The sequence below is a fragment of the Larus michahellis genome, chromosome 1, assembly GCF_964199755.1.
Source record: "Larus michahellis chromosome 1, bLarMic1.1, whole genome shotgun sequence".
Taxonomy (NCBI): Eukaryota; Metazoa; Chordata; class Aves; order Charadriiformes; family Laridae; genus Larus; species Larus michahellis.
The window spans coordinates 68,863,932-68,876,973 of NC_133896.1; the positions used below are offsets into that span (position 1 = coordinate 68,863,932).

Consider the following 13,042-nt stretch of genomic DNA (forward strand, 5'->3'; position numbering starts at 1 on the left):
ATTTCATTTTAAAACAGGGCGAAGGCATGTCTATATGAACAGTTACAGCAGTATAAGCTAAGAAATTATTATAGACTAGTGTTGTTGTATTGGTATTCTCTTCTTCCTATTTTATTCTGGAGCAAGAACGTCCATAATTGCAAGTGATACTGGTATAACTGGCAAGGACTACTCATGTAAATTTGTGCAACTTTTCTATGAATCAAGGCGGCAAAAAGACATTTGAAAGTAAAATGACATTCTGGTGTGAGATGGGAAATCCCATCTCAAGAGCAACCCCACAAAACTGGCTGGTATGAAACAGAGCAAACAAGCCCTAAACTAAAACTAAAATATTACAACACCAGAAGCCACCCAAAAGGAGAAAGGCTATGTTTATAGAAAAAGAAAGGTACTTCCTCCTCTTCTTTTCTCTCAGTGAAACTAGGTTAAAAATAAGGAAGTCTTTTTAACATTACTGAAATGGGGTTTAGTATCTTATCAGGTATACTAGTTGGTTGTGTTGTAGTCTAGGAGGGCTTCCTCTCACAGACTTTTTAGACTGACAAAGAAACTTCAAAACCGCATTAAGTGAACTACAGTGAAGAAAAGAACTGTCTTCCCACGTACATGTATGTAGGCTTTAAAGGACAGCTGTAAACAGATGTCTTCCACTTCTGGAAAGTGATCTTCTCCAAGGACAGTCAACTTGAAGTAAAAAATGTTAAGACAGACCACCCTGAAATTTGCTTTATCTAGTTATTGTACTGCCACATTGGCCAGTCTACCCCTGGTTTATTGTTCTCGGTGAAGGGAGTTTAAGGTAGGATCTCAGCTCTGTTAAAAACCCCTCAGATAGGTGGTTAGCAAGCACCACCGTTAAAGCTCCCAGAAGTTAACACTTTACTCTTTCTTTTTTAAAAACAGAAAATCCACAATTATACCCAAATCAGGAGGTAAAGCGATAGAGGGTGTGACTTTCCTGTCCCACGTAAAACTCTTCTGACTGTGAAGACAGGACAATAAGAATTTCAGAAAGCAGCAATGTTCCTGAAATAGAAACGCAACTTCTGTCTTGATTTTAGCCTGACACAGAGTTTCACTAAGATTTCAGTGAACTCAGCAATTCTGAAAGACGCTTATTCAAGTTGATGATTTGCTTGAACTCGTATTCTAAGTATTAAAAAAAGAATATGCATACATATTTAATTGCATTGCAAACCAGTTTGTTCTGAAGCTCAAAGATCATCCCCATCACTCTGTACAGTGGTGCACGGCTGTGCACTGCCAATTGCATGCATTCTAACCAGACAGATAATTCAGAGCTTAATGCATTTTTGGTAGTCAACCTCTACAAAGAATTTGCTGCCGATGTCTGCTAACGTCTCACGCATGCACAGTCAATGTTTGTGATGTTAGTGCACATGTGATGGGTAGCTATGGATTCAATGGGTTAATATAGGGACATGCAATGCAACAATGGCCAACTAGTGGGAATGGAGACACTACCTTTGACGAATATGATCTCTTGAATGCCAAGGCGTGTGGTACATAAATCGACTTTAAAGGGGGAATGGTAAAGGGAAAAAAAATAAAAAAAACATACAAAATGAAGCAAAATCAGTTCAACATTGAAAACAGATGCACAGTAATAAAACAAAGCTGTTTTTAAATGAAACATAAAATTGTGCAAATGCTGAACGTGACCCAGATTGATGAAGCACAATGGAACTTCTGTCCTCAAAAATTAAGTTTCTAGCACTCTCCTGAAGGCAATTAGCTGTGGCAGCCTCTTTGAAGATACAGTCAACTTGGAAATAACTTTTTCTAGACGAATTATTTGGCCTTTATCTACCTATGGTTTTAACATCCACTGCGCAAGTATGCATACATAGACATACAAAATTTTTGCTTAGGATTTCGAATAATAATTAGCTTATGCTGGGCCATGTTTGGTCTGAACTGGCTCAGCCAACTAGATCGTACTCTGTCACACAACCCTCCGTTTACAGTCTGATCTACAACCTCTCCTAGGAGTTGTGTTTATTTCATTGTTTTAAATTATCTCTACTTCACACAAATGATCGCTTGCATTTAACTAGCATCATAAATCTTCCTCACTTCTTTGTGACAGGAGAAACACCACATGGGCTCAAAATGAGTTATGTGTCCTACAGTAATGGAACCTCCCTGTCTAAGAAGAGAACCTCCAGAGGGCCTGAGGAGCTAAACTGAGGAGGAGGAGGAGAGGAGGGGGGGACATGGAGGCAGTGAGGGAGGAGGAGGAGGAGGAGAAGGAGAGCAGGAGAAAATCACTACCTTCTCTATCCAAGGACATTCTATGTTACCCTGTACCCGAAAATAAGGCAAGTAAACTTCTTAGGGTTTATAAGAGAAGTAAATTTCTCTTTTATCATGAAGTACTGAGGGCATTGTGCCATTTTGGGCAAACAGCCAGCATTTTGCATTTTCACATTTAATTAACTAAAAACAGTCACAAATGAAAAGCCATAGCACAACTTCAGCATGTATGCAAATTTCAGTAAAAAGCGAGCTACCTGCAGTAGTAAAACACATGTCTGATCACAACAGCGCAATTGTAAGGGAACAACGAGAAACACACTCACAATGACACACGCCTACAAACACAAGACCCGGGAGGCATTTACATCGGAAAGTCTTTACAAGATGCTTCTCTTGAAAGACACGACATTAAACAACACTGAATTAATTCACTGCTGATCACAAAGAACGGGCTAAACAGAGCAAGCTGTCTGGGAAGCAAGCTCACTACAATTACCAAAAAAGCGACACAAGCACAATTTCAGTTTAGAGAAGGGGTTCACATAAAAGTTATACGGCACACAGGAAGTCAACTCTTACCCGTAGTAAGTAGCAGGCAGTTTGTAACTTAAAAAAATATAACCCCCACCCCAAATCAGTACAAACCCAGTTTTGCCAGTCTCGAAGTTCAGCTACATTTCTTTTGACAGCAAGGCATTCCAGCGTTTGCACGTACGTTCTACATCCTTGGGCAGGATGCAACAAAACTAGGTAAGTGGAGTTCTCAGATTCATCTCCTCTAAATAAATTCCTTCTCAAAACTATTCTTTAGAAAATAGGCAGATGCTGAGCAAAGAAATTCTTAATGTAACTTCAGCAACAGCAAATGGGAGAAAATGAGACACCACCACCATACCCTTGGCAGAGCTCGTCAGATATTTTCAGTATTAGAATTCCAGGCATCTGCCACTGTCACCCATCCCCTATGATGCTTAATGATGAGATTTATTTTTTTTTCTGCAAAAGCCATTTTCAATCAAAGTAGCTCAGCACAGAAATAAAGTGACCGTCAAGGCATACCGAAGTCTGAAAACAAGCATGGACCTTACTGAAGCCCTGCTTCCTCCTGAAGGAGCTTACAAGGCAGAACAGCAACTCTTATCTGAACCCCCTGTATTGCATATCTGTCCTCTGCTAGCCACAGGTACCTCATTCTTCTGCATCTCTTGGAAAATGCAGAATTTCTCATGAAACGCCTTGAGGGCATGCAAGGAGGAATGGAAGGGGGAGAGAAAAGAGGGAATAAAGTAAAACCAAAATAATCTTCCTCTTAGAAGAGACCTAGACCAACTAGGGAGAGAGATTAAGAGAGAGGTAAGTAAATACAGAAAATTCCTACATACTTCATCAACTCCTTCCATCAGCCTTAAATTCATTAGTTATTCTAATTCATTCCACTATATATACACATAGAAACCATTTCCTATTACACTTCAATTTGCCGTACTTCCATACCTTTGCCCCGTGAGCCAAGTATCAATTAGATCCTGCCATTTGAGACTGATTTGTGCACACTGGATGACAGGTTTGAGACCACTGTGTCTGTGACACACCCTCTCAGATGCTGTCTTCTTCCTAAGGTTAACATGTGAACCAGGCGCCACCAGGAAGGGACAGGGGGAATACATTTTTCATTCTTCAGTACCAAAAGGGCCTTAGTGTTCCGTGGGGTCAATGAAATCTTTACTTTTTCCTCCAAACCTTGCAAACTCTATCTAGCAGAGCTTAAAAGCTCTCAGGAATTCAAGGACTCTTCCCCCTTACTATGATTGAGCGGTTCCTTACATTTTTCACTTACTTTTGCATTAATAGTGCCACCTTAAAATTGAAATAAATAGTTTAAAAGCAACTAACTCTGGCACTTGGCTCTCACCATATATTTTCCACATGGAAATATGTGCAAATAAACTAAATGTACTTTTTCTCTCTGGGTTTTTATGGAGACATACTGATTTCTCCTCTTTCCTCCTCAATAACTTCCTTAAAGCACCACTTAAAGTGAAACTATTTTGGCTAGAAAGCTGTTGATATGTCTTACAACGTGACATTATAGCGCTAGCTAGGGAAGGTTGGTCTGGAACAAGAAACAGCTCTCAGAAGCAGCAGAGTACCTACCAGAACACACTGGAACAAGAACACCAGGCTAAGACCAACCCCTATATACTGGTATTTCATAGGGACTCACTACTATGTATTTCAGCTTCACAGTTGTTACCTACGCACACAGACACAGGGAAACACTCAGCAACTACCAAGAAGTCCTCAAAGAAAACAGAGTCAAAATGGAAGAAATAGCTGATGACTCATCTTTTTTCCCAAAAGAGAAGGTACTAATTCAGACCATACACATTCTCTTTTCCCAGGAAAAATAAGCAAACCTGCAAGAGTTGCAAAATTGCAGCCTGTATCTTACCTCTTAGTTGATGATCTGTCTTGACTATGTTCTTGATGTATTCAAAAGTACAATCCTGCCTGCAGTTTGCTTGGAATTCTACCACTTCAATCTATCAAAGAGGCTGGTAAAACAATATCCTAAAATCGGACTCTTACAAAAAGTGAGAACCATCTCACTGTTATCTTTTTGCAATATCATTAGAGACAGTGAAATTTAACTCTTCTGACATTTAATGTCTGTTTTCTGTAGATCATTGGCATGCTCACAATAGGGATAAAATTCACTATTCTGACTGATATTTTGTTGTAAAGTAATGTCACAGTGAGACAACGGATCTTCCACGTAACAGCAGCGGGGAGTAGCTTGCAATTGTGAAACCAAGTGAAACCAACTCATTTTAGGCAGAACAGTCAGACAACTTACAGGAAAGCCTGTTCCATGGAAGAAACAGCAAGAACAACAAAATTAATCATCCAAGCTTCTGATGTGGTTCTCTGCAACTGTGACCTGCATGATGCTAGATCTAAAATGCATTTCCCATCTACCTACCTCTCGCTTAGATTTCTGGGAGGAGCGTTCCAGAATATCGTCACTGGAGAGGTCAGAGTCCTCTGAGAAACTCAGGTGTTGACGGAGCTGCAAATCTGAGAAGCCGGGAATAAAAAGGGGAAGTTAGAGAAATGGTAACTAATCTTCCTGTAAAGATTTCAGAACTCAGTTGGTAAGTTGTTTGATTGAGTTTCAAAAATACTTAGGCCTTTTCTGCCAGTCTCCGTTGCTTCACCTGGTATTACAGAGTGATCAGAGAAGCACTGCTCCACAAATTGATCAACATTAGTTAGAAGCTCCATTTTAAGAGCACATGACTTTCTGCAAATGCTGTTAAAAATAATGGTCATGATTCTCCCTTTGTACTGTAGTACTGTATCAGTGTTCTTACCACAGAGCACTTGGATGACAGCAGCTGGCACTGTTTTGGCTATTTATACAAGGCTAGAGAAATGTAACGTTTGCTTTCGATCACATTTATGGCTATCTTATTTACTGTATCACAAGTTGCCATTAAATGTCTCCACCTGCACCTGACGGCATGTGAGAGATTTACATGAGGCCACAGAATCCCCACTTCATAGATCAGCAGACAGTTGCCAGATCACTGAGAACACGGGAGTAACTGCATCTCTGCAGTCTTCCTCATCCATGGAGCCAAGTTGAAAGAAAGAGAACAGACCACCCAAGGAAAAGATGAGGATCAGACTTAAAATAGAGATGAAATGTCACAAACAACTGATTTCAACAAACAGTGCTTATTTCTCAAATCAGTCTAAGGCAGAAAACAGATGCGCCTTGTACATATCGCGAGTAGCGAAGCTTTTATTTAAGGATCCATTTTTTTCAGTGGCACATCAACTAATTCTGTCAATATGCAAACATACAATTCTAGCCACTAGCACTTATCTTAATCTGTCCATTTGACACAGGGGAGCAGCGTCATTCAACACAGCAGCTGAATGACAAAGTAAGCCAAACCTACTTTCAAGGACACCTATCTGTAAGAAAAATACATAAGGCAGAGGCACGTATTTTTTATACCTGCAGCTGTAACCAGGGGAGAAGCTTTGTGCTTGCCAGAATCCACAGTGGCACTACTTGAGGGAGTACTTGGGCAGGATTTGTCATCAGTCTTTTTCTTCTTGTCTTTTTTATATCCAGAGAAAACAGACTTCCATAATGACCTAGGCTTTGTTGCTTCCTCTGTCCCACCACTAGATTTATCGGAAAGCCTGCTGTCATTTTTGGATTTCTTCTCCTTTTTGTTCTTACGAGGGGAGAAAATAGAAGTTCTTTTCTTACTCTTCCCACTGGAGCCTTCTGAAGAGGTGACAGACCCTTCAGGTCCAGCCACATCAGCAGCAGGAGTGGAGAACTTCTCACTAGCAGCATCATGCTTTCGTGTGGAACCCTCTGGTATTTTCAAGGCCAGATGCTTTGGAGAGTCATAAAACAACTCTTTGGTCTTCAACGGCATAGAAGACGCCTTTCGTGCCCTTGTGGCCCCAGCAGCAGCTGCAGCCATCTCCATATCCTTCATCTTACACAACTGTTTAGCCATGGCATCACGTAGTGCTTGGCTCTTGACAGACTTCTCTCTGGCTCTCATTCTTTCTTCAGCAAGCTCCTTGGCCTCCACAGAAATTTCAGGCAACACTCTCTTCTTTTGGTTAACTCCTCCTTCCATTGAGGGTGGACCACCATTTTCTTTGACCAAGGGCAAAAGAAGTGGTTTCTCTGGCCTTGGTCTACTGGTAGGAGGTGTAAAGAACTTCTCATGAAGGCTTGAGTCCTCTGTCCTGTCATCATATGTGTCCTCTACATCATCAGCAAATGGAATCTCATCCACACTCTCTGCAAAAGACTTTCGCACGTCATCTTTTTTGGCCTGGGTTGACTCTTTGGCAGCAGAGGTCGGCTCACGGCGTGGGGGAGCAGGAGGTGTTGATGCTGGTGTTGGAGGAGACCTAGCTTCAACCTCATTCTGCCAGACTGCTTGATGTCTCTTTCTACGCAAAGTGGCTGGTTCTTCATCCTGAGGTGGTGGTGGTGGAGGACTTGATGGAGGAGTAAGCATGGTAGAGTCAGAAGTGTTGAAGCTCTGGCTAGCCATAGTTCTCATGTTAGATGAGCTCTCCTGAAGGCCAAGTCCAGAACTGCTGGATACATCTCTCCTTTCTTCACTGGAACTCCTTAGCTCTTTTTCTGATGGAGATTTTGGAGTGAGCAGAGAAATCTGCTCGTTTTCTAACTTGGACAGTCCCTGTCTTCTTGGGGCAGGCTGTGGTTTCACAAGCTGGAGCCTTTCATCCCCTGAAATATTCTCGGTATTAAAAGTCTTCAGAGGAGTTGTCTCAAGGGCAGATACAGTAAAGTTCGTCTCTGTGCGTTTGTTTCTGTCTACTGGGGTGAGTCCTAAGCTCCTCCGGATTTCAGCACTCTTCATCCAAAACTCTTCCACAAGGTTACTCCGTTTCAAGGCTTCTTCTGCAGTAGTAGGGCTCCCCAGTTTTTCCACCTCACTATCCTGGCCCCTAAGGACCAGTTTAGCTAAAGGAGTAGACGTTAAGGCTGGGACAGGTTGGAAACATACTGGAGGCTCCACTGGGGATGGAATGGATGTTTCAGCAGAAGGCAAAGGCTGGGAACAGATAGGCATTTGAGCCGATGTTGGGGATGAAGCCAACGTTGGTCCTGCTGGCTGAGACTCTGCTAGTGATGTAGGTGCGATGGCTTCTGATGATGCAACTGGCTGGGATAACACTGGAGATGGTGGCACCAAAGGGCTCTTAACTTTCCTGTCTTTGGGAATTTCATCCTTTGGTCCTTCTTCAAGAATGAAAGGCTCAGGAAAAAAGCGTCCCTCTGGAGATTTTATTGCACGGATTACTTCAGCCAGGGGATCTTTTGCATCCTACAAAAAATGAAAAAGGAAATTTTAATAGTCACTGGGCATATCAGAATACGTTTCTTTTTTTTTTTTTTTTTTTTTTTTTTTTTTTTTTTTTTTTTTTGCATTTAACAAAGTCAGCAATAAGGAGACCATCCAAGTATCAAAATATGAAAAAAACCCACACATGGCATCCTATTCACAGGCCTGGAACATCACTTAGGATATCTCCTCAGGTATGGTTCACTTTTCTGTCACATTGTATAAACCATCCTCTGTAGATGATAACAAGGCAAATTTAAATTTTGGAAGAGAAAACACTAAACTAAACCCCAGAAAGCCATTTTTATCTTTTCCTGCCTTCCCTTCAACTCTCCAACTCTGTGTATTGTGGTGGTCCCTCATCTCAAAGAAACCTGATGCAAGTCTTTCCAGCTCTCATCAATATAGCACTTTCTGCTGGCTAGCATCTACTGTCATGTTTTCTTAAAGCAAGGGGTGCTTTCTCTGTTAAAAGTAAATTAGGCTGCAATTCCTTTGCCCCTTAATGGTCTGAGAAGTGTTGCTTTTCATCTCCTGCATCCAGACTGCCATATTACTGAGTAGCACAATTCGTTGTTTTACAATTTAACCCTTCGGCAGTGGACCCTTCTTAATGAATTCTGGTATTATTCTTTCCGATGACATCTTTTGCACCGTCTTTATTTTGAATGCAGACAGTTTGGTTTAACTGACACATGACCATGAGAGCATGAATCTCTCTATCCGTGTGCTTGTATGACATATATTAAACACCCAGGTCTGCAGTACTGCATTTAGGCACTGCCCTGATATAAACAATGTCTTCCAGAATCATTAAATGGTCCTGAAAAAAACCGCTCAATTTTAATAGAAAGTGGATGTTGTCAGCAATTGCTGTTGGCAAACCAGTCTCATCCCATAATGTGTCCACTGTAAAAGTAAACTAGTTGATGATGAAACTCTCTAGGATAAAGTCTAATCTTTTAGTAATTCCTTAAAAACAAGCACTTAGGAGGGAAAAAATTGAATTGAACATTTTAAGGGTCATGTACTTCCTGCTCGTACACATAGGTAGCTGGAAACACCACAGTATGCTTGTATGCTGACTCCAGGGCTGACAACATGACAGTACATCATTGCTATGTCTCACATCTTTAAGCTGAACTATGTTGTTACTCTGGAATAAATAAGCACAGCTTTGCTTACTACTAAGTAATACAAATATAGTTTTGAATTGCAACTGTACAGAATCTGATTTTGGTACAGAAAAAAGATAGCCAAATCAGGATAAACAGGAAACACTTTATGGCTCCTCTCATGCATTATACATATATCTCTTGTTAACTGCACAATGAAATTAAAATATCCTATGTAATTCCTTTTCGGGCTTTGTGATGGGAACTTGTGTGACTGTGACAGAGCCACTACACTCTGAAGATAGGAAAGAAAAATAGTATATTATTTCAAGTCTAAATGAAATCAGATTTCAAGATCAACATAAATTATAGAGACAGGAAAGGAGGAAAGCCCACTGCTGTCAGTCCTCTTCAGTTTTTCCAACAAACTGTTCTATTGAACAACACGTAGTATGCAGAAAGTTCCAAGATTCCCTTCCTTACCTCTGCTTGTTTTGCTCTGGGACTATCAACTGGAGACAGAGGAAGAACACTGTCACTAGATGACTGGATAGGGATGGATGGCTTGCATGGATCTAGGGAAAGCAAAAATATTTCCAAAAATACATGTGACTGCTAACATTCTTTTTTTCTTAATGTTACACACAGCAAGTAATGACAAATTTCTCAGCTTCTTACAAATTCTAGATCGGACATCTGGAACCTAGTCAAAAATTTTTAAATGTCCAAATGGTACAAGCTTTTTAATGTAAAAACTTCTACAAGTAAAAGCAGTTAGATGGGCTCTTACACTTTAGGAAGCTGTAATTAATGGATTCAGAACATTCTTCTCAAAATGTTAATGCAAGCACATAGCTTGCTTGCCACTGAGAGTAGTGAGATGGTTCAAATCCAAAAGACTGTCTTCTCTTAAATTTAATAAATGTATAGACTATCTCAAATGCAATTACAATCATCGAAACACTGATGGGAAAGCTATTACCTTTTGTCACACTGCAAGAAGCACCTTCTGCTCCTTCTTCATCTTCTTCATCTTCAGAGACTTGTAGTTCTGGCTCTTCTATGCTACCTTGATGTAAGCGGAACTCCGCTTCTGCATCAGATGGGATGTCATCTGATAACGGATGGGGCAGGAGAAAAAACGAAGAAGTCTTGGATACAAGTCCATCAGGACACGTGTTTATTATTTTAAAACCTTATATAATCCTTTCGTTCTATTCACATGGTGCTAATCACTTTCATAACCTGAAAACCTAAATGTTTCACCCTTTCTGTGTGTGTGCTAGAGTAATTTAAGCAGTAAATTATGGACTATTAGTACAAATAACTGTATCAGTAATTGAAGTCATACCTTTGCATTTTTCCGGAAATTTTGCAATGTTTTCTTGCATATGTCGTTCATTTTACACTAGCAAGGGAAGATTTTTAGCATAATATTGTGGACTTTTCACAAAATTACTTCTGTTTCTGTTATTAAGCAGGATTAGTACTGAATACGGACAGAAGACCAAGCCCTCTAGTTAGTAGATGGTGACAGGACATGAGAAATTTATTCTACAACCCATGGCGTTGAGGTTCATCTCTTTCTTTTTGTCCCTTCGCTCCTGGCTCCCTCTTGACTATTTGAAATAAACTCCTACATCACTAAAAATAAGATCAGGCTTACGTACTGTCATACAAAGTATTTTCTGTTCTACACAATTCTGTTCACCTAACAGGCTTAGATGATGCACAGTGGAACCCTACCGTCATCCAGCTCTGCACCCGTGTCTCCTTCTTCACCTGCCTGTCCTTCAGTGTCTGCCGGCTCCGTGCCCAGCTCGTCCTCCACATCATTATCCTCACATGGAGCTAGAATATATCCAAATATTGAGAAAAAAGAAAAAAACAGAACTATACAGTGAAAAGGTTCTACATTGAACTTTATCAACAGTTTATAGCTGAGATATTTATTAATTGTTGCCAAAAAAAGAAATACTGAAATGTGCCACCTGGAAAGACATCTATGGTGAAATGATACTTGCAGACTCCAACAAATCAAGGAATGCCTGCTCTTGGGGTGTCTTCAAGGCATTTGCAGTGAAAGCAGCCAGGGCTGCTTCTGAGCAACAGGCCTTGTGAAAAATTAAACAAGAAGGGGACTGGGAGGACATTAAACCAGAAAAAAAGTTTACTGTTCTTCCAGAAAGATTATTTTTTTTCTTTACCACACCAGAACAGATACCACCACTTTATACCATATGTGTATTAGGTGAAAACTGGAATATCCGAATGTACCACAACTGTTCACCTGGAAATTGAAACAGGCTTTTAAGGGTGTATATCAGAGACAGAGTCTAGCTCTAGGATTGATCATTATTACATCTGGGAACTGTTTAACTCTGACTACAGCAGTCTTTGGTAAAAGGGTCTAGGAGACTTGATATGCTGTACAAGTAACTAGGACACAAATTAATTGAGATATTTTTAACTAAGTAAAATGATATATTCAAAACTTTATTTTCTGTTACCTATCATAATTTGACTTGCTGGGTCAAAATAAAGAAAAGATTCTTGAATTGATAACTCTGAAAAGGGCATTTGACATTACTACTTGTTACCGGATGTAATTACAGGAGGAGAGACAAGACCAAACTGTAGGGTCTAAATTTCTTTATTAAATGACACTTTTTAAAAAAACCTAAACCTTATCACACCTTGTCCCATCTCTGGTGCTATGGATGATTTGCTTATTTTTTTTTGTTACGCATTTTATAAAACATAATTTAAATATTAAAAAAAGGAATCGAGCACTTCCAAGTTTTTTCCTAGAGTCAGTCAACTATGTTTTTTAGATTTGCGCAGCAAGTTAGCATCAATTCATGTTCAACAACATGCAGACGTTTAACTCTGTTGTATATCCTATTGCAAATGTGTACACAGTCAGCATGTATTATTATGCATAACGTTTGCTAGTTATGCACATAGGATATGGTCCTATAATGATGATAACAGATATATTTATAACCTTCTTGGTTGCATCTATACCAGTAAACTAAGCGGTGCAAGTCATACAGTGAATGCATAGTGTCATACTGTCATCTTTAGGAGGGCTCCTGGCATGACTCCCAGCAGCTAGTTCCCATGCTAGGGCTGGAGGCTGTTTGCAATCAGCACTCCGGATGCAACCCTCTGATTCTGAATGGCAAAAAAGTTTAGCCATATGGGAGCAAATCATGCCGTGTCAGCTTTCTTCAGAGTCAGAGAGTAGGCCCTGATCCTTTTTATTTACTCGTGACAATGTGGATTTTGGAACCATTTATATGCTAGCATTACTAATTAAGACAATCTTGAAAACAAACCAATTCTCCCTAAAACTCAGGTCTTGCAGCCTCTCCTCTTTCTCTTATAGAGGTTTTTGCTTCAGTGGGTGGTTTGCCTTCCTCCTTCAACCTGACAATTTCTCTTTTTCCACGCTTCTCCTCTCTGTAGTATTAAGACAGACAAATATTTGGGCTAGTTTATTTTCTGTCAACTACTGTAAACAGGCAGTTACACTTAGGTATGATAAATCACTGGCCTATTCCTTTACATCAGAGGCTTATAAAATCCAGAATCTTACAGACGTTGAGCGTAGGAGACTGAGTCATATAGCAAAGGCTGGACTGCCCACAGAGGCATTTACAAATCTACTGAACAAAACCAAACTGTGCCCCAGTCCGATTGTAGCTTAGGTATGCAGTAGCT

At 40.2% G+C, this 13,042-nt stretch overlaps 1 protein-coding gene across 17 annotated transcripts in view; it reads right to left on the minus strand.

Annotated features, from left to right (window-relative positions):
- Positions 1-13,042, minus strand: part of MICAL3 (microtubule associated monooxygenase, calponin and LIM domain containing 3) — a 163,651-nt gene that overhangs the window by 20,851 nt on the left and 129,758 nt on the right. For 14 of the 17 annotated variants that reach the window (XM_074584830.1, XM_074584923.1, XM_074584912.1 and 11 more), the window contains 6 exons: positions 11,063-11,167; positions 10,299-10,430; positions 9,800-9,891; positions 6,311-8,183; positions 5,267-5,361; positions 1,489-1,539 (listed from right to left, as the gene is read on the minus strand). In XM_074584830.1, coding sequence (XP_074440931.1) covers positions 1,489-1,539; positions 5,267-5,361; positions 6,311-8,183; positions 9,800-9,891; positions 10,299-10,430; positions 11,063-11,167 — 2,348 coding nt within the window. Of the gene's footprint in view, positions 1-1,488; positions 1,540-3,470; positions 3,519-5,266; positions 5,362-6,310; positions 8,184-9,799; positions 9,892-10,298; positions 10,431-11,062; positions 11,168-13,042 lie in introns of all 17 variants that reach the window. The other 3 variants (XM_074584869.1, XM_074584821.1, XM_074584934.1) reach the window with 2 other exon arrangements.